The sequence below is a fragment of the Neoarius graeffei genome, chromosome 8, assembly GCF_027579695.1.
Source record: "Neoarius graeffei isolate fNeoGra1 chromosome 8, fNeoGra1.pri, whole genome shotgun sequence".
NCBI classification, from domain to species: Eukaryota; Metazoa; Chordata; class Actinopteri; order Siluriformes; family Ariidae; genus Neoarius; species Neoarius graeffei.
This window is the reverse complement of record NC_083576.1, coordinates 79858703-79884327: the sequence shown is the minus strand read 5'-3', so window position 1 is coordinate 79884327 and position 25625 is coordinate 79858703. Positions and strand designations below refer to the sequence as shown.

The following is a 25625-nucleotide window of genomic DNA, read 5'->3' as shown; positions in this document are numbered from 1 at the left end:
CAGAGGTTGACCAGTTGCAAACCGAATTTTCGGACGTGTTCTCACCACTGCCCGGCCGCACCCACCTCATAGAACACCACATTGAGATGCCCCCGGGGGTGGTAGTGTGCAGCCGCCCTTACAGGCTGCCCGAACACAAGAAAAAGGTGGTTCAGGAAGAACTCTAGGCCATGCTCGACATGGGCATCGTCGAGGAGTCCCACAGTGACTGGAGCAGCCCGGTGGTCTTGGTTCCCAAGGCCAATGAGTTGGTCCGGTTCTGTGTGGACTATAGAAAAGTCAACGCGGTGTCTAAATTCGATGCATACCCAATGCCTCATATTGACGAGTTGCTTGATTGACTAGGCACGGCTCGTTTTTATTCGACGCTGGATTTGACAAAGGGATATTGGCAGATCCCCTTGACTCCATTATCCCGAGAGAAAACGGCCTTTTCCACACCGTTTGGCTTACACCAGTTTGTCACACTTCCTTTTGGGCTGTTTGGGGCACCTGCTACGTTCCAGCAGCTTATGGATAGGGTCCTCCGCCCCCACGCCACCTATGCGGCCACATACCTGGATGACATTATAATCTACAGTAATGACTGGCAGCGGCATTTGCAACATCTATGGACCGTCCTTAGGTTGCTGAGGTGAGCGGGTCTCACAGCCAACCCAAAGAAGTGTGCGATTGGGCGGGTAGAAGTACGGTATCTGGGCTTCCACTTGGGCAATGGGCAGGTGCGTCCCCAAATTAATAAGACAGCAGCGATTGCGGCCTGCCCGAGGCCCAAGACCAAAAAGGGGGATAGTAAGGAACTGTCAGTAAGACCACCAAGGGGGCTGGCTACTATCGTAAGTTTATATCTAATTATTTGGACGTCACCAGCCCGCTGACTGATCTCACTAAAAAGGGGGCACCAGGTCCGGTCCAGTGGACGGAACAATGCCAGTGGTCTTTCTCTGAGGTAAAGGCTGCACTGTGCGGGGAGCCACTGTTACACTCCCCTGACTTCACTCTCCCCTTTGTTTTGCAGACAGACGCGTTAGACAGGAGGCTGGGGGCCGTTTTGTCCCAGGAGGGGGAGGGGGAGGATCGTCCCATGCTGTACATCACCAGAAAGCTGTTGGTGCGTGAGGGCCGCTACAGCACTATAGAGAAAGAGTGCCTTGCCATCAAGTGGGTGGTCCTCGCCCTCTGCTACTACCTACTGGGACACTCTTTCACCCTCTGTTCGGACCACGCACCCCTCCAGTGGCTCCACCGCATGAAGGATGCCAACGCGCAGATCACCCGTTGGTATATGGCACTCCAGCCCTTTAACTTCAAGGTTATCCACAGGCCGGGGGCACAGATGGTCATGGCGGACTTCCTCTCCCATCAAGGGGGGGGGGAGTCGGCTGCAGGCCGGATGGCTCCCTGGCCTGAGTCGGGCAGTAGGGGTATGTGGCAGCGGAGGCGTGGTCAAGCGTCGGTCTGTGAACGGAGGGCGGAATCAGGGAAGGTAAGTGGCAGAATCACTACACCTGATGTTAGTTAACCTGTGTTTGTGTGTCTTCCCCAGTGACTGCGCCCTCTAAAAGGAGAGAGAGAGCAGAGGAAGAGAGCTCTCTCCCCAACCAGACGACTGATGTGTGGGTGTGTGTCTGTGTGGCTGGGAGTTTGTGGTCGACTGAAAAGTGTCACAATAAAGAGTTTTGGTAACTCAGTTCTGGCCTGCCGTACTTCTGTGCTCCACCCACCCACTCAAAGTTTTACAGATATATTCATCTTTTGTTTCACGGATCTATTCGCGAATGTCAACCACAAATTACATCAAAACTTTCCGAGATCGATGCAGAGTCACAATGTTTTCCACATGTTGCCATCTTGGTGTAACACAGTTCCGTAGTTATGCTAATTAGTTCAAGCTCCTTGCGTTCAGCTGTTTCCTGTTTCCATAGGGCCATACTCATACTGTTTACCTCAAGAGGGAGGAAAACTGTCCCAAAACGGAGAAAAGCCACCCTCAGGACAGCAAAATGATCACATCTCGTCCACATGATATTATTCTTGTGGAACATAGGAAAATGCCATGCACAATTTAAAAAAAAAAAAAAGTGAAAATTTCAGATGACTTTGCAGTCAGGACCTTTAAATATTATTAAAAAAATATTACTATGATTAATATGATTAGACATTTATAATTTTGGCTTATTTCTTCTGTAAGATACTGGTAAGAAGAGTATTTAGCAACTCGAAAAGTCACTTCATGTCTTAAAGTCATGATGGATGTCGTTTCTCTACTTACTTGAGCAGTTCTTGACATAATATGGTTTACTACAGTTGTAGTGTGGAATTGAACTAATTACTCTATTTATTTATTTAACCTCAAACACATTAAGAAGGTAAGAAACTCGTCCACTAATTACATTTTGACGAGACACACCTGTTAATTGAAAAGCATTCCAGGTGACTACCTCATGAAGCTGGTTAAGATAATGCCAATCGTGTGCAAAGCATCATCAAGGTAAATGCTGGCTACTTTGAAGAATCTAAAATATCAAACATTTTGTTTTATTTTTTGTGTAAGGCTGTAGGCACTTACGGATTCAGGCGCAGGGGAGAGTGAGTGCATCGCATACTGGCAGCCAAATCCGAATTGTGACATGAAAGATGAGAACAGGGTCAGGCAAGGGTCGATCGATGTACAAACAGTTTGTCAGAGACGAGGCGAAGGTTGAGGTAAAAAATAACCGGAAACGAGGTCAAAGTCATGGGAATACAGGCACAAGAAACAATGGCTTGGTACGGTCAGGTGGAAAACACTGAGCAATACTTTACAAGGTCTTTGTCGACGTAGTGCTTAAATAGGGGAGCTGACTACTGGGAAATGGGAAACAGGTGTGTTCTGAGTATTCTGGAGAGGAGGGACGCTGTGGTGCTTGGGAATTGTAGTCCATAGCCGGCATGTTTAGAAGCCACTCTGAACTTCGATTTTCGGCAGGATGACTGACATTTAGCATGTTTTTTTATTAACCACATAATTCCATCTATGTTCCATAGTTTTGAGGTCTTCAGTATTGTTCTATGTATTCCAATCATCTATTATCCATAACCACTTATCCTGTGCAGGGCCACAGGCAAGCTGGAGCTTATCCCAGCTGACTATGGGCAAGAGGCGGGGTACACCCTGGACAAGTCGCCAGATCATCACAGGGCTGACACATAGAGTGAATTCACACTCACATTCACACCTACGGTCAATTTAGAGCCACCAATTAACCTAACCTGCATGTCTTTGGACTGTAGGGGAAACCGGAGCACCTGGAGGAAACCCACGCAGACACGGGGAGAACATGCAAACTCCACACAGAAAGGCCCCGTCAGCCACTGGGCTTAAACCCAGGACCTTCTTGCTGTGAGGCGACAGTGCTAACCACTACACCACTGTGCCGCCATTTTTCTATGTAGGAAATACAAAATACACAAAAACCTATGAATGAGTAGAGTAGGGGTGTACAAACTTTTGACTGGTACTGTATACTGACTTGAGGTATTGATACACGATAAAAATTTTGGTGTAGTATGAAGCAGGGTCTGTGGTCCGATCCTGAGCTCAGGTTACTGTCTGTATCATCTCCCAGAGTGAGTGTGGGTTTCCTCCTGGTTCTCTGGTTTCCTCCAACCTCCTAAAAAGTGGATTTTGTGCTTCATATTGGCACGAGGTGTAATCGAGTGTGTGAATGTCTGTGATAAAGCACAGATGAATGAATGAATATACAGTACCAGACAAAATTTGACACACTTCCTCCAGACTTTTGACTGGTACTGTCTCGTCTGAGCAAACACAAAACCTACTCCCTCCTGTATGTTTTATAGATCTAAACATGAGCAATGATCTGCTTCTCTTAGCGTCATGGGCTGATCCCATACCGTTCCCATTCACAGCTCGATCACACAAATCACCATTGGCTGGGGTATGAAAGTACCACGATTGCTGTGTTGTAATTGGATGGAGCATGTTGGCTCCGTCCATCTGACCTTTACTCTCGCTTTCTAAATGGCTTCAGTGCAAAGGTCAGAGTGTTGGTGAGAGAGAGAACAAAAGCTGAGCTAAACTCACACAGATCTCACACAGGACAACATGGAGCAAACGCTGGTAAGATTACACTTTCCTGATAGCATTTCCCACTCCACTCCTGCTACAGAGCTCTACATTCCTTCGCAGTTTTCTCAGCTTCATTCCAAAGTTATTACCCCCTCAGAGACAAGAAGAGATTGCTGCACATGTGAGCACAGTGTTGTTCAGAAATATGCATGTGTGTTTGCAAATGTTTCGATCTGTAACTGGGAAGAAATTACTGAGGCGATTTCATCATTGAATCTGAAGTTGATTTGAATTATTCGAGAATACAGTCAATTTCAGAATTTTTCTTGATGAAAATTCGTAAAAACAAATAATATTTGATGTTGAGGACTTCAGTAATGTCTCATCTCATCTCATCTCATTATCTCTAGCCGCTTTATCCTTCTACAGGGTCGCAGGCAAGCTGGAGCCTATCCCAGCTGACTACGGGCGAAAGGCGGGGTACACCCTGGACAAGTCGCCAGGTCATCACAGGGCTGACACATAGACACAGACAACCATTCACACTCACATTCACACCTACGGTCAATTTAGAGTCACCAGTTAACCTAACCTGCATGTCTTTGGACTGTGGGGGAAACCGGAGCACCCGGAGGAAACCCACGCGGACACGGGGAGAACATGCAAACTCCGCACAGAAAGGCCCCCGCCGGCCCCGGGGCTCGAACCCAGGACCTTCTTGCTGTGAGGCGACAGCGCTAACCACTACACCACCGTGCCGCCACTTCAGTAATGTGTTGCGTTTATTTTATTTTTAGAAATTTTTTAAGAACAAATGCCTATGTGGTGGCATAAAACCATATAAGATAACATAACATAACATAACATAACATAACATAACATAACATAAAAGTCATAAAATAGAAATCTTTAACAAAGTTTGTATGTACAGTTTAGGTGCAATCAGCACGCTCATACAACCCCGATTCCAAAAAAGTTGGGACAAAGTACAAATTGTAAATAAAAGTGGAATGCAATAATTTACAAATCTCAAAAACTGATATTGTATTCACAATAGAACATAGACAACATATCAAATGTTGAAAGTAAGACATTTTGAAATTTCATGCCAAATATTGGCTCATTTGAAATTTCATGACAGCAACACATCTCAAAAAAGTTGGGACAGGGGCAATAAGAGGCTGGAAAAGTTAAAGGTACAAAAAAGGAACAGCTGGAGGACCAAATTGCAACTCATTAGGTCAATTGGCAATAGGCCATTAACATGACTGGGTATAAAAAGAGCATCTTGGAGTGGCAGCGGCTCTCAGAAGTAAAGATGGGAAGAGGATCACCAATCCCCCTAATTCTGCGCCGACAAATAGTGGAGCAATATCAGAATGGAGTTCGACAGTGTAAAATTGCAAAGAGTTTGAACATATCATCATCTACAGTGCATAGTATCATCAAAAGATTCAGAGAATCTGGAAGAATCTCTGTGCGTAAGGGTCAAGGCCGGAAAACCATACTGGGTGCCCGTGATCTTCGGGCCCTTAGACGGCACTGCATCACATACAGACATGCTTCTGTATTGGAAATCACAAAATGGGCTCAGGAATATTTCCAGAGAACATTATCTGTGAACACAATTCACCGTGCCATCCGCCGTTGCCAGCTAAAATTCTATAGTTCAAAGAAGAAGCCGTATCTAAACCTGATCCAGAAGCACAGACGTCTTCTCTGGGCCAAGACTCATTTAAAATGGACTGTGGCAAAGTGGAAAACTGTTCTGTGGTCAGACGAATCAAAATTTGAAGTTCTTTATGGAAATCAGGGACGCCGTGTCATTCGGACTAAAGAGGAGAAGGACGACCCAAGTTGTTATCAGCGCTCAGTTCAGAAGCCTGCATCTCTGATGGTATGGGGTTGCATTAATGTGTGTGGCATGGGCAGCTTACACATCTGGAAAGACACCATCAATGCTGAAAGGTATATCCAGGTTCTAGAGCAACATATGCTCCCATCCAGACGATGTGTCTTTCAGGGAAGACCTTGCATTTTCCAACATGACAATGCCAAACCACATTCTGCATCAATTACAGCATCATGGCTGCGTAGAAGAAGGGTCCAGGTACTGAACTGGCCAGCCTGCAGTCCAGATCTTTCACCCATAGAAAACATTTGGCGCATCATAAAACGGAAGATACGACAAAAAAGACCTAAGACAGTTGAACAATTAGAATCCTACATTAGACAAGAATGGGTTAACATTCCTATCCCTAAACTTGAGCAACTTGTCTCCTCAGTCCCCAGACGTTTACAGACTGTTGTAAAGAGAAAAGGGGATGTCTCACAGTGGTAAACATGGCCTTGTCTCAACTTTTTTGAGATGTGTTGTTGTCATGAAATTTAAAATCACCTAATTTTTCTTTTTAAATGATACATTTTCTCAGTTTAAACATTTGATATGTCATCTATGTTCTATTCTGAATAAAATATGGAATTTTGAAACTTCCACATCATTGCATTCCATTTTTATTTACAATTTGTACTTTGTCCCAACTTTTTTGGAATCGGGGTTGTATAAGGACTCTGAGGTCCGTGTATCATCCGATCATTCAAGTATTCCATTCAATCTGGAAAACGAAAAACAAAAAAACCACTCAATATTTCGTTTTCCTGTTTTTCTGTATGACCAAAAAATGAGGGATTGGTGTTTGTTTTCCTTTTTCCAACTCAAAACAGAACAAATAATAAACAGGGAAACCAAAACGAAATAATAACTCTAATTTACGATTATTGATTTTCTCTATTCCCCACGCTACATTAGCCTTCCCATGATCCTCAGCGACAGTCCATCATCATCTCTGCGTCTATGAAACAGAAAAATTGCATGTGCATGTATATATCAAGTAATTTGTTCATACATCCAATTCATTTAATATATTAAGCTGATGATCTCTTAATTATTATTATCTCAATATAATAGTAATCTGTACTCGAGTTGAGGGGGGATGGGGGGGATGCCATCCCCCCAGAATAAAAAATGGTCAAAATCATCCCCCCTCTAAAACGGGCATCCCCCCTCCCTTCCCTTGAGCAATTTTATCAATAAATGTGGACATTACTTCTATTTAACATTGGAATTAGAAATGCCATTCCACGTAGCTCTGCTGAAACTGAGCATACAGTAAGCTACCGCGAGAGAGGGCACGCGCAAGCGAAGCGTTTGAGGAGGTGACATTCAGTTGGGGTTCCGTTACTTTTGATTTCATTCGGCGTCAGTGACAGCAGCGGACTGCAGCATCATGGCCAAGTGGAGTGGACAGCAAGACCTAAGCAAGTTCAGATTTAAGATCGCAAGAAAAAACATTTCAGGAGGTACAGTAAGTCAAGAGTTACGAATATCAGTCCCACTTTCTGTGAGCCCACTATCATGCTGTAAAGTTACCGATATGTAGCCTAATTTGTGGGCGGCGGATAACAACACAGCTATCATAATGAATGTTAGTTTGGAGTCTAGCCAGCTATCGATAGCTTACTCAGGTTCATGTTAGCTTTGATTTCTTGTATAAGGCCATTAATTTAATCAGCCTGGACTTTCGTTTGTTATTCTTCAGGCAACAAATTCTATTGACTTGATATGAAAAGATTCAGTTGTTCATTTACATTGCCTGCTGAGGTTTTAATAAATTATTTACCAAACGATTTAAAAGGAGGCGGCACGGTGGTGTAGTGGTTAGTGCTGTCGCCTCACAGCAAGAAGGTCCGGGTTCGAGCCCCGTGGCCGGCGAGGGCCTTTCTGTGTGGAGTTTGCATGTTCTCCCCGTGTCCGCGTGGGTTTCCTCCGGGTGCTCCGGTTTCCCCCACAGTCCAAAGACATGCAGGTTAGGTTAACTGGTGACTCTAAATTGACCATAGGTGTGAATGTGAGTGTGAATGGTTGTCTGTGTCTATGTGTCAGCCCTGTGATGACCTGGCGACTTGTCCAGGGTGTACCCCGCCTTTCGCCCGTAGTCAGCTGGGATAGGCTCCAGCTTGCCTGCGACCCTGTAGAACAGGATAAAGCGGCTAGAGGAGATGAGATGAGATTTAAAAGGAGCCTACTCTGAAGTTACACTTCAAATTGCACTAGTCATGGTAGGTTTGGTAAATAATTTATTAAAACCTCAGCAGGCAATGTAAATGAACAACTGAATCTTTTCATATCAAGTCAATAGAATTTTTATTCAAAGCTGAACATTGGGAACATGAATTAAATACAGAGGTAGGTAGGGAACCAATAAGCTAAAACAAGCAACAGTAAATTGTAAATCTTCAGCTCTTCAGCTGTTGGTTCTCCTGCTTGCTCCTGCTCCTGTATTGTCTCACACTCCGGGTCCTCCAGCTCCTGTCGCACTGTGTTGCAGTTGCTGCTGACTGTCATCTGGAATAAAGAGCAGTGGATAAGATAATTTAATTAAATTTAATTATAATGTTATTTCTGATTTATTTATTATCTGAATGAGGATTTGAGCTTTGAAAAATGACCAGATTCTTTCTGTAACGTTGATTCCCGCTGTTATCTAGGTCACGTGACACCTTAACGTTGACGGTTACCAAGGAGCCGCCTTGGATACTTTGCTTCGATACATACCAGCACTTTGATACATACTGGATACAAGCTAGCAAAATGAGTTAAAAGCAGGCATCTTTGGAAAATTTCTTTGGAAAGGGGAAAAGGCCCATTGAGGAGACAGAAGAAGAGCCTATGACAAAGAAAAAGAAAGCTGCATTTTAGCAGACACTGCCGAGTCCTACACCAATCCTGCTCTGCCTTACATCTTGTGACCGGCTCTCTAATGAGGCAATGAAGCCTTCAAAACTGCTAGTGTCGTTTATTTTAGCCCTCCTGTCTTGAATAACACTTTTTGTTGCCTGAAGAATAACAAATGAACGTCCAGGCTGATTAAATTAATGGCCTTATACAAGAAATCAAAGCTAACATGAACCTGAGTAAGCTATCGATAGCTGGCTAGACTCCAAACTAACATTCATTATGATAGCTGTGTTGTTATCCGCCGCCCACAAATTAGGCTCCATATCGGTAACTTTACAGCGTGATAGCAGGCTCACAGAAAGTGTGACTGATATTCATAACTCTTGACTTACTGTACCTCCTGAAATGTTTTTTTCTTGCGATCTTAAATCCGAACTTGCTTAGGTCTTGCTGTCCACTCCGCTTGGCCATGATGCTGCAATCCGCTGCTGTCACTGACGCCGAATGAAATCAAAAGTAACGGAACCCCAACTGAATGTCACCTCCTCAAACGCTTCGCTTGCGCGTGCCCTCTCTCGCGGTAGCTTACTGTATGCTCAGTTTCAGCAGAGCTACGTGGAATGGCATTTCTAATTCCAATGTTAAATAGAAGTAATGTCCACATTTATTGATAAAATTGCTCAAGGGAAGGGAGGGGGGATGCCCGTTTTAGAGGGGGGATGATTTTGACCATTTTTTATTCTGGGGGGATGGCATCCCCCCCATCCCCCCTCAACTCGAGTACAGATTACTATTATATTGAGATAATAATAATTAAGAGATCATCAGCTTAATATATTAAATGAATAGGATGAATTACTTGATATATACATGCACATGCAATTTTTCTGTTTCATAGACGCAGAGATGATGATGGACTGTCGCTGAGGATCATGGGAAGGCTAATGTAGCGTGGGGAATAGAGAAAATCAATAATCGTAAATTAGAGTTATTATTTCGTTTTGGTTTCCCTGTTTATTATTTGTTCTGTTTTGAGTTGGAAAAAGGAAAACAAACACCAATCCCTCATTTTTTGGTCATACAGAAAAACAGGAAAACGAAATATTGAGTGGTTTTTTTGTTTTTCGTTTTCCAGATTGAATGGAATACTTGAATGATCGGATGATACACGGACCCTCTGAGTACTCATGCACTTCGTGAATTATTGCATTGCTAGTCACACATTACCAAGCCTTGTTGTCATGTTATTCTCCTGATTTCCTGATTCCTGTCCTGTATATTTGATTCTGTGATTGTCTAGCCCTGTTTAGCCTGTTTGTGCCTCGCCCAACCCTTGCCCTGTTCCTTGACATTGACTCAGCTTGCCGTTTTGGACTGTTTGCACATGCATCTCTTTTCAGTAAAAACTCTCTTCTGCACATCCATCCATCTCCACTCCTATCTACCTGTATCCCAGTATACTTTGCCTCAGTATGACTTGCTGGACTGACAGTCTAATTTAAAATAATTTTGCGATTTCTAATTTGGGAAAAATCCTTGTACATTTTTTTTGAAAGTAGCTTCTTCAGTGAAAATGTTAAATTATTGTGTATAATGTAGTGTTATAGTGTTGTAGTGAAGACCACCTCAACTGAGACCAAGTCATCACCAAGACCAGAGTGCATCAAGACCAAGACAAGACCAGGACTTTGAGGGGTTGAGATCAAGTCAAGTCCAAGACCAAGGCAGGGCGAGACCGAGTCAAGACCAGGACCAGACCAGTGTGTGTGAAGGGCATGGGGGAAGGGCGACATCCGTTAACAGTAACGAAAATTTCAAATTTGCAATGAGTCACGTTATTGGGTCCATTTGAAGCAGGAAATTTTACATCCAATCACAGTCATGACGTGAACAAATAAATCAGACAGTACACAGGCAATTCCATACAGTTGTGGTCTTGATCAGTCTTGAAATAAAACCCTGAGCCCTGTATGTCTGAGACTGAGAAAAGACCGAGTAAAAATGCGGTCGAATCCGAGATGAGACCGAGACCTTCAAAAAGTGGTCTTGAGACTGGTCTTAAGTCCAACAACACTAGTATAATGTTTATTTTTTAAGACATTCTTTTGAAGGCTGCCAATACTTTTGGAGATGATTTAAGACAAACAGGACCATCAATGACAGCGTAGCTCACTCCGCCCCATCTAGTGCAGAAGGAACACTGCAAAAAAAAACTGAAAACTGAATTTGAGGAGAAAATTACTTAATACTAGTGAAATTATCTTGCTGCATGGACAGATATTTTTTACTTGACAAGACATCTTAGAATAAGTTGGTTGCAATCTAGAACTAGGTTTAATAAACTCAGAATTAGTGTCTTGTATTCTTTTAATGGGAAATGCTAGATTGTTTCAACTATTTTCAAGATATTTTCACTTGCTAAGACATCATGTTTTGCAGTGAACAATCTAAAGTGGGCCACCTTCCTCACGCAATAATTGTTGCAAGCTATATGCACTATATACAAGCTATATGTAGAAGCTATATACACCCTAGGAATACCAACCTATTTGCCAGAAAGAATCCAAAATGGTGAGGAATTGACCGAGAAGAAGCGATTTTTGTTGAACTGCTCATTAAGGCTTAATTAGTCCATAACTTCATTAATAATTGTAATTAAAGGAGAACTGAAGGCAAAATTTTTATGATCAAAATTCTATTTATCTAATTTCTTAAATATCGGAATGCATTTTTGATCGTTACTTTGTCGCTGCTATAGCAAGTTATGAGTGTTTGAAATATGCTCTGTAATATATCAGTCCGTATGTCAAAGCAATGGCCATAAATGAGATTCGTTGAGACCTGTGCGAGACACCGTAGGACGGAAGTAAAACGTACAGCGGAAATCAAAGCGACCAACATCTGCCAACGTTGTCAAAAGACACGTGCGCCCTCTTTCAAATGCTGATGTAATCAAGCCGGAAGTTTTGTTTGTTTTGATAGCAATCAGGAAAGTTTGAAAAAAGTAGGCAGTAATCATCATTTAAACTCGTTTTTGTGCAATATTTCATTTGGAAAACAGTTTTCAACATGGCGGCACTGATACCTGGCTGACACTTCACATTTCAAAGTCTCGCACAAGTCTCGTGAAGATCGCGTGGATAAGCGACACCTGCTGTGGACCAAATGAACTAAATTCAACATGGATAAAAACCGAATAGGCCGATAAGTATAATATTTAATTGCAATTAGTTGCCAATACGAGTCACGATATAAGGTTACTAAAACCGAAAACGTAATTGAATAATACGCTAATTAAGAAATAAAGCAAGTTTAAAAATTACTTCAGTTCTCTTTTAAGCAAATCTGGGTAGAAGTTATATGCACCCTAGGTACTCCTACCTTCATGTCAGAAAGAATCAAAATCAGTGAAGAACTGAGGGAGAAGAAGTGATTTGTGTGGAAACTGCTTGTTAGGGATTGATTGATTAATTAGTCCATATCTTCATTATAAATTGCAATTATGCAAATTTGAGTAGAAGCCATAAGCACCCCAGGCAGACCTACCTTCCTGCCAAAAAGGATAAAAATTGGTGAAGAATTGAGAGAGAAGAAGCGATTTTTGTGAAATGTGGACGACGACGGACAACACATGATGGCATAAACTCATCACCTGTCGGCTGGATGAGCTAATAACAGACGAATCCATTAGTTTGAGAAAACCAGGTGTGAGATTTATTGATACTGTATTTAACTGATATTCTGTTTGCACATCACTTGCTTTCTTTATTTATGTGGATTTTATTTATTTATTTATATCTGAACACAGTACACTCCCATTGTAATACTCATTGATGAACACCTGATATTCATATGGGCCTTGATGTGTTATAATCCTCATGCTTTTATCAAAGAATAATGAAATCTCATCTCATCTCATCATTTCTAGCCGCTTTGTCCTGTTCTACAGGGTCGCGGGCAAGCTGGAGCCTATCCCAGCTGACTACGGGCGAAAGGCGGGGTACACCCTGGACAAGTCGCCAGGTCATCACAGGGCTGACACATAGACACAGACAACCATTCACACTCACATTCACACCTACGGTCAATTTAGAGTCACCAGTTAACCTAACCTGCATGTCTTTGGACTGTGGGGGAAACCGGAACACCGGGAGGAAACCCACGCGGACACGGGGAGAACATGCAAACTCCACACAGAAAGGCCCTCGCCGGCCACGGGGCTCGAACCCGGACCTTCTTGCTGTGAGGCGACAGCGCTAACCACTACACCACCGTGCCACCCAATAATGAAATCTTGCTTTAAAAACTATCAAATGTAACATAACACGCAGGACTCCAGGACCCTACTGTAGCTTATCGTTCTTAAACTGATAAATCTTACAGATTGTTGTGCTTTTAGATATGAACATCAACCCCAACCCTGATGAAAATCCGAATGTCTTTTACGAAGTTTTCACACTCGTGAACAAATATATAGAATATAAGATCCTGTACAGTGTGCTGTTTTTCTGCCAATGAGGAATGCACTTTTTTTTTTACTACAGGTGTTTATTTGATATAATGAAATAAATGAGTGTGTACTTGTGTGTTGCAGATGTTTCCCGTGCTGATTGGACTCGTCGCAGTGTTTGCCACAATCCTTGTCCTCTTCCTGAAAGCAGGAAAGTCTGAAAGGAGAAAAAAAGCAAGCAAGCATCCCAAAACTCTGCAGGATCCCACTGTTAAATATCCGCTGCCTCTCATAGAGAAGGAGGTCAGTGATGAAGAAATCCAAGAAAACACTGATTCAAAGTGTTTTCTTGTGTGCGTTATGTACAGTACGGTGCAAAACTCTTAGGCACATGTGAAGAAATGCTGTAGATCAAAAATGGCTTAAAAATAATGAAATGAAATGTTTCAACATTTTAAAAATACTATAAACAGTAATCAGTAAGCCATAATAAACAAAACAAAGTCAGTATTTGGTGTGAGACGACCCTTTGCTTTAAACAAAAGGAAAAAAAGGGAAAAAATAGTAGTCTCAGGTCCAATGAGTGCAGTTTTATAAGGAAATGAGCTGTAGGTTTTACTGAGCATCTTCCAGAACCAGCCACAGTTCTTCTGGACACTTTGACTGTCACACTCGCTTCTTCATTTTGCACCAAAACTCAATAACCTTAATTATGTTTTCTTTTTTCATCCGAAAAGTGCTCTCTTATGTAATATGCTGCTCAGATGCAAACTTTTTTTTCTGTAATGTTTAATTTTGTGCTGGAAAAAAAAAAACCCATGAACGTTTGGAACTCTAAAATGTTTTTGTAATGTTTTGACTTGATCATGTAGAAGTCATAAAATAGAAATCTATAATAAAGTTTGTATCAAAAAGGGTGCCAAGACTTTTACACAGTACTGTAAATGTCTTTCTTAAAGATCTACTAGACCTGGAACTATATAATTTGACATTAAGCAAGCAGGATGAAAAAAAAACAACCCTGAAAAAATGATCTTGACTGATCTGTCACTGATCTAATCTTTCTCATTATGACATCATGATAAAACAAATAAGTGTATTAAACCTATTTATAGACATTTTTTTTTTTATTTCAGGTTTGAAATTTTCTTGTTCTACAGGCAGGTACTTTAGCATTTTTCTAGAAATTAAAGCTAGATTGCCCTTCAGATTTTTCAAGTGTAGGTCATAAAAAGAATTTTCCTCGACACCCAATTATTTTTGTTCAGTGGATAGCTACTGAATTCAAATCACAGACTTCCAATTTTATGAGTTTAAAAAAAAAAAACAGAACAATTAATTAATTTAGGGCCACATGGCCCTAAATTCTCGGCTATTTTTTCCTGCTTCACCATGACCCAATTCAAGATACTACGCCATGCATCACATGACGTGGTGGGCGTTCCCTGTTTGCGCAAGGCATTGTGGGATACAAATTTGAAACAGGAGAGAAAAATGGAGGACGTGAGTGTGCGAATGAAACGTGAAAGACCGACTACAGTAACGGAAAGAAAGTGAGAAGAATAGACGTTGTGTTATATACGAAGGAAAGGAAACGCAAGACCAAACTAATAGATACCGGCACTCAGCGAGCACTTCGGTGTGATCAGCTGTTCGTTTAGCAACAGAATGATGGAACAGTCAGTCACGCTCAAAGTTAAACCTGCGCGTGTGCACACGGACTTCCTCTGTCTGCTTGACTGCGCAAAGCGAGCAATTTCATGCACATTATTTGCTCGGGAATCCCTTCAAATTAAATAACTTCCCAGCCACAGAACAGAACGGCCTGATATTTTGTGAGATATTACAGAAATAAACATACATTACAATGAACACATTTCAGAAGGAACTAAATTTCACCAATTTTATGAAATCAAAAGGTAGTCTAGCTTTAATTTTTGAAATGATCTGGAAATAGAACAAACTACACTATGAAAGTATTATTTCTCAACAGAGGTGATGAATGTAACGTACTCTTATAAAAATTGTGGTTCAGCTTCAAATTCTCCACTCAGTTTAAATTAGAAAATATAAACTCTTACGGGCGGTACGGTGGCGTAGTGGTTAGCGCTGTCGCCTCACAGCAAGAAGGTCCGGGTTCGAGCCCCGTGGCCGGCGAGGGCCTTTCTGTGTGGAGTTTGCATGTTCTCCCCGTGTCCGCGTGGGTTTCCTCCGGGTGCTCCGGTTTCCCCCACAGTCCAAAGACATGCAGGTTAGGTTAACTGGTGACTCTAAATTGAGCGTAGGTGTGAATGTGAGTGTGAATGGTTGTCTGTGTCTGTGTGTCAGCCCTGTGATGACCTGGCGACTTGTCCAGGGTGTACCCCGCCTTTCACCCGTAGTCAGCTGGGATAGGCTCCAGCTTGCCTGCGACCCTGTAGAAGGATGAAGCGGCTAGAGATAATGAGATGAGATGAGATAAACTCTTACTTTCAAATGACTTACAATCCAAAAGTCAAGGTATGAGAAAGAATCACAAAAAGCTATTAGCATACTGTTAGCTAGCATGCTAATAATTCAAACAAGACAAGTATGAATGCTACCGGTAATTGTGATGGGACTCATTCTCACTGTCACAGCTGAAGAAATTTCAATTTGTTAGGAATTTAGTTCAAAAGAATGAGATGGAAAAAAAAAACCCAACCGCTCAAATAAAGTACAGATATTTAAAAAGCAGAGCTAAGCTCAGTAACAAAGAAATTCTCATCTCATCTCCTCTCCTCTAGCCGCTTTATCCTTCTACAGGGTCGCAGGCAAGCTGGAGCCTATCCCAGCTGACTACGGGCGAAAGGCGGGGTACACCCTGGACAAGTCGCCAGGTCATCACAGGGCTGACACATAGACACAGACAACCATTCACACACATTCACACCTACGGTCAATTTAGAGTCACCAGTTAACCTAACCTGCATGTCTTTGGACTGTGGGGGAAACCGGAGCACCCGGAGGAAACCCACGCGGACAACATGCAAACTCCACACAGAAAGGCCCTCGCCGGCCCCGGGGCTCGAACCCAGGACCTTCTTGCTGTGAGGCAACAGCGCTACCCACTACACCACCGTGCCGCCCAACAAAGAAATTATACTTTTCAAACCTCCAAATCCGTTGCTAGAATGACACCAGCTGTGTTAAAGGAGGTTATGTTTTCGCTTCAGTTTGTTTGTCTGTTCCTGATGTAACTCAAAAAGTAATGGATGAAATTTGGAGGAAAGGTGGGCCATGGGCCAAGGAACAATTGATTAGATTTGAATATAAATCTGGATATGTATGTGGATCCAGGATCCAGATACACTGCAACCCTGCTAGAATTAACTCTTTTACTAAGTTCATGTCCCCCACCTTTAATGACAATGAGTCAGAATCTTCAGAAAAACATCACTGAGCCATGTGCTCCTCTTCCCTCCAGAAACAAACAATAAGTAATCAAGTTCGTAGTCAAGTTAATGGTATTGACTGCAAAGTTGTCTGAATTTTTTTTTTTAATTGTAAACAGTATGAGTATGGCTCAACAGAAACAGCTGAACGCATGAAGCTTTAACTAATTAGCATAACTATGGAACTGCGTCACACCAAGATGGCGACATGTGGAAAACATCATGACTCTGCATCGACCTCGGAGAGTTTTGAGTCGCAGGGATGTAATTTGTGATTGACATTTGTGAATAGATCTGTGAAACAAAAGACGAATATATCCTTTTTCTGTTCCTGCTTTTGTGTTATCGTTTCTTTGTCTGTAAGATCAAAACATTCGGTGTATAACGACATACCATATCGCTACCATGGAGTCGAGCCCATGCATTCTAAGGCTAAGATAGCTAAGCACTAGGTAGAATGATTTGATTATCTGTCCAGAAAAATGACACGTCATTAACCTTGCTCTATCTTGCACTTGCACTCACTAGGCAGGTTTTCCTTTTCTTTTCCGCTGACGTTTAGCTAACGGGAGAGCTGAGTCCACCATGTTTGCCCACGACGAATTGTTTTGGTTAAAAGTAGGTCGAACACGTACCACGGTGGTCATGTAATGTTGTTGCTCACTTGCTTCAGCAATCTCCAGAATCGTAAAATGTGGGACGCTTTTTATCTTGCCAAAACATTTACACACAGGATACAGAGTGTGTGTGTGCAGCAGCGAAACATCTCAAAACTCCAACAGCAATAGAAACAGAACATTTTGCCCAGAATTCAACTTTGCAGTCCGAACCTTTAACGATATGTGTGAACGCTATTAAACAAAGGCTTAACGAGCCTCGTTTAGGTGTCGATCACTAACAATTTTCAAGAACGGTGATCAAAGGATTGATAAAAGGACAAAAAGACTGGCGATACCACTGAACTTAACAACTAGTTAAAGCGTACTGGCGGCGTTTTTATACCTACCGCCAAGCATGATGTAAATGACATCGGTGATTTGCAACACATGAATGAACTGAATGGTGAAGATTTACAAAACGTAGCAAGTCAGTGGGTGAACACTGACAACGATACACTGGTAACCTCCATCATTTTCAAAACAGACGAAGAAATCATCATGTCCGTTCGTGATCCTTTAACTCAGTCAATGAACTATTTGGACATTTGGACGTCCCCCAAGGAATTTGTTATAGCAGGGTTGCAGTGTATATTTGCAGAGTCAGGATTTTTTTTGTCTGTTCCCAATGTAACTCAAAATAGTGAACTGATTTTGATGAAATTTGGAGGAAAGCTAAACCATGGACCAAGGAACACTTGATTAGATTTTTATCCAAATCCGAATATCTGGCTTGGTGGAGGTACACACTCTACCAAGCACCCTTCTAGTTCTTAGTGAACCAATTACCAATTAAATATTGATGTCATGTGACTGATTCATTATTTAGTTTTAATTCACTTATCTCTTTTTGGGTTTTGCTAATCATGACAGGACATTACACACGACACGAAGAGATTCCGCTTCAGTCTTCCCTCGTCTCATCATGTACTCGGGCTTCCAATCGGTACGAACACTAACCTGACCTCACACCTGTCTCACCTGTGTTCTATATTGATATTGACACTTCTGTTTTCTCCTACACACTAAAAGGTCAGCATGTGTACCTGTCTGCTAAAGTCAGTGGGAATCTGGTGATCCGAGCGTACACTCCTGTCTCCAGTGATGAGGACCAGGGACACGTCGAGCTAGTCATAAAGGTAGGAAATCTTGTAAATCATAAGTTGATCATCTGGCCCTAGATGTTAACCATATACAATACATTGTTAAAGTAAAGAAATAGCTTTTTTAACATTTCATTCGATGTTCTCCCCGTGTCTGTGTGGGTTTCCTCCAGGTGCTCCGGTTTGCCCCACAGTCCAAAGACATGCAGGTTAGGTTAACTGGTGACTCTAAATTGACCGTAGGTGTGAATGTGAGTGTGAATGGTTGTCTGTGTCTATGTGTCAGCCCTGTGATGACCTGGCGACTTGTCCAGGGTGTACCCCGCCTTTCGCCCGTAGTCAGCTGGGATAGGCTCCAGCTTGCCCGCAACCCTGTAGAAGGATAAAGCGGCTAGAGATAATGAGATGAGATGAGACATTTCATGCGAAGAAATTAGCTCTCATTCATCAGCATTATAGTGAATTTTGTATGACATTGGTTTTAAAGGGGGTTAGAACCTTGCAGATTTGTCTTCTATTCCTTGGATGACTTTCTTTTGCTAACTTGCTAAAAAATTCTGGCTTGTTCTGGGTAATATGCTAAAGCTAACCAACAATAGGGTGGCACAGTGGTGTAGTGGTTAGCACTGTCACCTCACAGCAAGAAGGTTCTGGGTTCGAGCCCAGTGACCGACAGGGGCCTTTCTGTGTGTAGTTTGCATGTTCTCCCCATGTCTGCGTGGGTTCCCTCCGGGTGCTCCGGTTTCCCCCGCAGTCCAAAGACATGCAGGTTAGGATAATTGGTGGCTCTAAATTGACCGTAGGTGTGAATGCAAGTGTGAATGGTTGTTTGTTTCTATGTGTCAGACTTGTGATGATCTGGCAACTTGTCCAGGGTGTACCCCGCCTCTCGCCCATAGTCAGCTGGGATAGGCTCCAGCTCACCCACAACCCTGACTAGGATAAGCAGTATTGATAATGGATGGATGGATTGAAGGAATAGTTATTTCAAAATTTGTTAAAGTTACGTCTAGCGATATGTCAATCTGCCGATAAATTTGGCAATCGTTTTGATTCAACTTTGAATGTCTCTGCGTACAGCTGACTAACTTAATCTTTAATGTGTTCTGTTTCTCAGCTACATTTCTTTTTTTTAACTAGGTATATTACAAAAACACACATCCAAACTATCCTGATGGGGGCAAAATGTCTCAGTACCTGAACGACATGAAGATAGGAGACACCATTGATTTCCGAGGGCCAAATGGTCTGCTGGTGTACAATGGCAATGGTAAGGAAGCTCAGAATAAAGAACTACTGTATGAGAAGGCAAAAAAGGCCTGAAATGATCCAGATTGAGAATTCCTGGACCTAAAGGTGTGTAAAAAAATAACTGTAACTGCCAACCAACATAGGGCAGCATCAGTTAAGGCTTTTACAATAAACAGCATTGCAACATGATTATATTCTGTGAGTGAACTGAATTCTTGGTGATAAATATTTTTTTCTCCTTAAGGTCAGTTTGCTATTCGGCCTGATAAAAAGTCTGATGCCAAGCTGCGGAAGTTTAAACATGTGGGAATGATTGCCGGTGGCACAGGTCAATATATATATATATATATATATATATATATATATATATATATATATATATATATATATTTCATGAAGTTAATGTATAAAGATTCAGGTTGCATCTGATTGTTGTTCATGCTGGTGCTCATGTCTGTACAGGTATCACTCCGATGCTGCAGCTTATCCGCAGTATCACAACAGATTCTTCAGACGTTACCAAATGTGCCCTTATTTTTGCCAACCAGGTAAGTCATACTTATTCACTTTTCTAATTTAGCATTGCTACATGTTGGATGGACCGTGAGCTGGCCTAGTGATTAGTATGTCCACCTTTTGGTTGGGAGCTTGCAAGTTCTACTTTTGGTCGGGTCATACCAAAGACCATCGTAAAAATGGTGCCTACTGCCATCTGGCAAGGCATGCTGCGATACAGATGTGAGTGGGGAGTCAAACTCTCGCGGTTACCAGAGGACCAGCCCCCCACTGTAACCCTAGCTGTATACGTAGGTGAGAGGCCGAGGGCTATGGAAATGGAGATCGGCGCTACCCAATGTGCTTTGATGGCCTGGTTAGTACTGGGATAGGAGACTCTGGGAAGACCAGGGCACGGCACAGGAAGGACTTTAGACATGTTGGATGGACTTGCTAATTAGCAAATGCTATTTAAAAAAATAAGGGTCCAATGATTTTAGCACCAATGTTGTCTTGCTCAGTGCATACTTAGCGCTGGTCCCAAGCCCGGATAGGTTGGGGAGGGTTGTGTCAGGAAGGACATCTGATGTAAAACCTATGTCAAATCAAATATGCAGAACAGATCCACTGTGGTGACTCCTAATGGGAGCAACTGAAAGAAGAAGAAAAAGAAAAAGAAGTTGTCTTTGCTGTGAAGAAATGGCTTGAAGTGGATTTTATGTACTGTTGCAGTAGCATGAACAGCAACACCACCAAATATGGTATTAAGAAGTGAGACTAGGGTTGATTTCTTTCTAGCCCAGACTATAGATTCATGCACCCTATCAGTAACAGTCATGTGAGGCAATTACACAGAGTAACATACCTGAAAGATTTCGAGTCTATTAAGGCAAATTATTTCCGCCTGCTTTGCTGAAACAACAAACGTAACATGTAATTAGTAGTTTTGGTGAGAAGGTGCATGTGAAACTTATGCTAAGTTAACTGTTAAAGGAGGGTAAAACAGATGGAGTATAGTAACCATGGGACCACAAGTTGGCCTAGTAATTAGCATGTCTGCCTCTTGACCGGGAGATTATGAGTTCTACTTGCTCTCAGGTTGTACCAAAGACCATCGTACAAATGGTGCCAACTGCCATCTTGCAAGGCACGCCGCAATATAGATGTGAGTAGAAAGTCAAACTCTTGTGGTTACCAGAGGATCAGCCCTTTACTGTAACCCTAGCTATGGAATAGGCAAGAGGCAGAGGGATACTAAAATGGAGGTCAGTGTCGCCCGATGTGCCTTGTGACATGGGAAGGACTTTTGATAGTAACCATAGGGATTTCTCGTTTGTAGTTTAGATTTAAGTTTCTTTTAAACCACCTTTGTCAGCCAAGTTTTCACTTTCTATTTGTGTATAATATGCTTTAATATCACTAAATAAAGAAAAAGCGCTGGATAACTGAAAAATTAATTTGTTCAGATGGCAGCCACAGCCTTCCTCCAAACTGCATGGTCCTGTCCTGCATCATAAAGTTTGATCAGTGTTAGGTTTACTCCAAAGTCTGTCCGGGTGTAATATTTTTCCAATGTTATTTGAGGAGAGAATCCATCTTCCTTCACTAGAACACAATGTATTCTGGGATCCACAGGTCTAACTTTGCTATTACTGTAGATCCTTCTTCGGCCACCAGAGCTGGTGACCCAACCAGTGATGTCTCAGGTTCACCACTAGAGAGAGCTGTTGCTTGTCAACCTTTGCATTGTTCACATGAGCTTGCTGTATGATTCAAAGTCAAGGCCATCACATAGGGTAGAAGTCAAATCCCATCGAAAAACTTGCTGAGGATTGATACTTCAAGTTTGATGTCAGCTGCTGACTTCCAAAACCTTTTGATGGCCCAGAGGGTTCCCCAGGCTTTGCTATTCTGCCACTTTAAATCAGCCAGACTAGCTGATACATACAAGCCAAGATACACTGTGAGAAATAGGGGTAAAGTCAGAGTCCATTTCTGTCCCCCAGGGTACAGTCTACACTAATGTACCCCCTAGGGCTCATTATTGGACTTCAAGGTAGCTTTGTGTACCTTTTTACAGTCAAAATGGTATATCTGTGTTCCCACACAGTATACAAATAATTACCTGAGAAGGTACCTGAGAAGGTACTGCCCCAGTGACAAGCTGTTGTACCCTGAAAGGTATAATACTGTACTTCATTTTCCGAGAGTGTATATGTAGCCTTCTATGTCTGGAAGTTGTGCTCACTTGTCTTTTTTCTTATTGCTAAATAATGTTTTCTACTTATCTACACTGTAACTCTGTGCACAGACCGAGAAGGACATTTTGTTAAGGAAGGAACTGGAAGAAGTTGTGAAGAATCATCCTGATAAACTCCGTGTATGGTACACACTAGACCGACCTCCACAAGGTAGAAACACAAACATAACAAATAAATTCTGTAGCTGCTCAGTTTATCAGGTTCTCCTTCCATACAGGTCATGCTGTCGGTGTATAATTACTGACTGTAACCTATAATCTGATGATGTGGACAATTTACCAGCTCCCTTTTAGCCTGTCCAGTAGAGGAAAAAAGTTCGCCACAGGATCGCCCTTATACTCTGTACAGAACATTTTTTGTGGACACCTGACATTATACACCATCTTCACCACCTTCTTCAAACTGTTGCCACACAGCCATGCTACAGAATCTAGTGGAAAGCCTTCCCAGAAGAATGGAGGCTATTATAACAGCAAAGGGGACTAGATCTGGAACAGGATGGAAGATTGGATATTTAACAATTATTCCATGAAATCGAGTTGTACATGAGCTGATAGCTGACGAGGCGTGTAGCATCGAGTTGGCTATAAGCCGTGTACGACGAGATTGAGTGTAATAACTGTTTAATTCTATCCACATTCACTGGATTTTGAGAAACAGAGCATTTTTATTTTTGTTTTTTTTGCAAATTCGATCAATAAAAACTTTATACAAAACGTTAGCCTAGTAAACTAGACCCACCCGCCTAGCGGCCAAAAATATTTTTTGCCTAGCGAGTGGGTCTAGCCTCGCACCATATAAACGAAAACACCCCAGGCATCAAATCGTGCCCGCCAATCACAACGCAAGGTTTTTGTTTGGATTCTTTGGGCAGGCTTTTGCAGGCGTGACGACAAAGCTGCGCGACGCTGGAGAAAGCGCAACAGGAAAGATGGCTACGGGCTAGTGAACAGCGTGTGTTTGACTCCGCTTTAGAATCAGTTTTAGAAGAATTAGACTTGGAGTTTTCGTTGAAACATGAGCAGGAAGAGGCTCTCCGCTCATTCCTTTTCAAGAAGGACGTTTTCGCTGTTTTGCCGACCGGCTATGGCAAAAGTCTGATCTACCAGCTGGCTCCGCTCGTAGCCAAAAGCATGGGCTAGTTTGTGCAGTACGAAGAATTAATAAACAGCTTTGAAACATTACTTTTTGATTGTTTCTTATTTTCCCGTTATTTTAAATTTAAGGGAAATTATTTCACCAAACACCACTAAATAAAAACTCTCAAAAACAGTTTAAGCAAACCCTTGAAAAACACTTGGAAAAAAAATGTGTATGTGGTACAGACTCCAAACTTGTGGTCATTATCTCCAAACTTCTTAATATCTAGAACCTGTTTATTAATTAATACACATTTTGAAAAATTATTTATTTCAAGGCCTCCCCCACTGCTTTCTGTCGCTCTGACTACGTCACAGTCACTGTTGCAGTGATTGGTCAGAGCGTTGGCCTATACGCACAGAGACAGTTTGAAAGACAGCGGTTTGTTCCTCCTACCCGCTTCGGAAATGTCTACGGATCGAGGCCAGACTAAATATTCACATTTAGTCTGGCTTGCCGGGCTAACAAAACGTCTGACAAAATAATTTCTGCTTAGAATGTAAATAAACCGGCGAAATGACAGTAGTAATTTGTGAAAATGCGATAATAATAATTCTTGAAAAAATGAAAAATATATTATGTTCTTAACATCAAATACTTTTATTACATATTTTGTTGCTTTTGGGGGGGGGAGGTTGTTTTCTTTTCTTCTTCTTCTTTAGGGTTTTTTGGCACAACTTAAAGGTGCATTACTACCACCGACTGGGCTGGAGTGTGGAACAGGACCTATTGGGGAAAAACACCAAACAAAAAACTATATTCTTTTAGCTATTTCTGTTTCTTTTCAATAGTTTGTAACAATTTTGGGGGGTTTTGCTTTCAAATAGCGTTTTTATTTCATCCTCAGTTGATTCAGCAACACACACTGTCATTTTGTTTTTCTCTACTCATGGTATATGAGCTGATAGCCTAGTAGTAGAGTAGCCAATCAGAGTGCACAATTGCTCATATCCAGTGAATGTGGATAGAATAATTGATATTATTTCCATACCATTTTCTTCTAAAATGGTCTAACGGTTAGAGAAGCAGCTTTGGAACCAAAAGTCACCGGTTTGAGTCCCTGGATCAGCAGGAATAGCTGAAGTGCCCCTGAGTGAGGGACTTAACCCCTAACTGCTCCCCAGGCTGCTCTGAATATGTTGTATGTCGCTCTGGATAAGAGCGTCTGCTAAATGCTAGTAATGTAAAATACTTCTTCGCCCATCCAGTGTGTTCTGGGTTGGCTCCCTTTTCTAGGGTTTCTTGGCTAAGTAAGTACAGCCGGCTAGCCACTCATAGCCACTCCTCTGCTGCACTGCTTTTGGTCACAGACAATTTAGAGTAGCCAGTTTGCCTAACAGCATGTCTTTGGACTGTGGGGGAAACCGGAGCACCCAGAGGAAACCCACACAGACACGGGGAGAACATGCAAACTCCACACAGAAAGGCCCCTTGTCGGCCACAGGGCTCGAACCCAGAACCTTCTTGCTGTGAGGCGACAGTGCTAACCACTACACCACCGTACCACCCTGTAAAATACTAAAACCATAAAAATATCTTTTCTGGCTGCTGACATTGTTTACATTGTAATTAGTGAATGAACAAATAAATGAGTGTTGAAGAAAACAAGACAAGTGACTTATGAAGTTTCCACTGACATAAGAACATTTAGCAAACACGTCATTATTAAAAGAAAGAAAACAAAAAAGAAAAAACCCAACAACATGTGTTTTATATCTCATTTTTGTTGTGTGTTGATGCCCCAGGTTGGGAATACAGCACAGGATTTGTGGACACTTCAATGATGAAAGCGCACCTTCCTCCTCCAGCCAATGACGTGCTGATCGTGATGTGTGGCCCGCCCCCGATGATCCAGAATGCGTGCCTGCCAAACCTCACCAAACTGGGCTACGACCCACAAAACACTTTCACATACTAATAGCATCAGATGCATTTGTATAAAAAGATTCAATGTATCAAGTAATTTTTTGGGATATATAATATTCAAGAACTTCTTGTATTGTATATACAAGAATAAATAATACATAAACAGAATGGGTTTTTTTT

The 25625-nt window shown here is 42.1% G+C and overlaps 1 protein-coding gene across 1 annotated transcript; it reads left to right on the top strand.

The window, feature by feature from the left end:
- The first annotated feature begins 4108 nt into the window (after window positions 1-4108).
- Window positions 4109-25497, top strand: LOC132890260 (NADH-cytochrome b5 reductase 2). Its single transcript, XM_060927072.1, has 9 exons — window positions 4109-4123; window positions 13405-13563; window positions 18203-18275; window positions 18362-18468; window positions 19573-19702; window positions 19928-20011; window positions 20146-20231; window positions 22490-22589; window positions 25325-25497. The coding sequence occupies exons 1-9, from the start codon at window positions 4109-4111 to the stop codon at window positions 25495-25497; spliced, it is 927 nt and encodes a 308-aa protein (XP_060783055.1).
- The last annotated feature ends 128 nt before the right edge of the window (window positions 25498-25625 follow it).

Excerpts from the sequence above, each read along its gene's own strand:
- LOC132890260 (XM_060927072.1), top strand. Across the intron at positions 18,469-19,572 it reads ACGTCGAGCTAGTCATAAAG|GTATATTACAAAAACACACA; the intron begins GTAGGAAATCTT and ends TTTTTTAACTAG. Across the intron at positions 22,590-25,324 it reads ACTAGACCGACCTCCACAAG|GTTGGGAATACAGCACAGGA; the intron begins GTAGAAACACAA and ends TTGATGCCCCAG.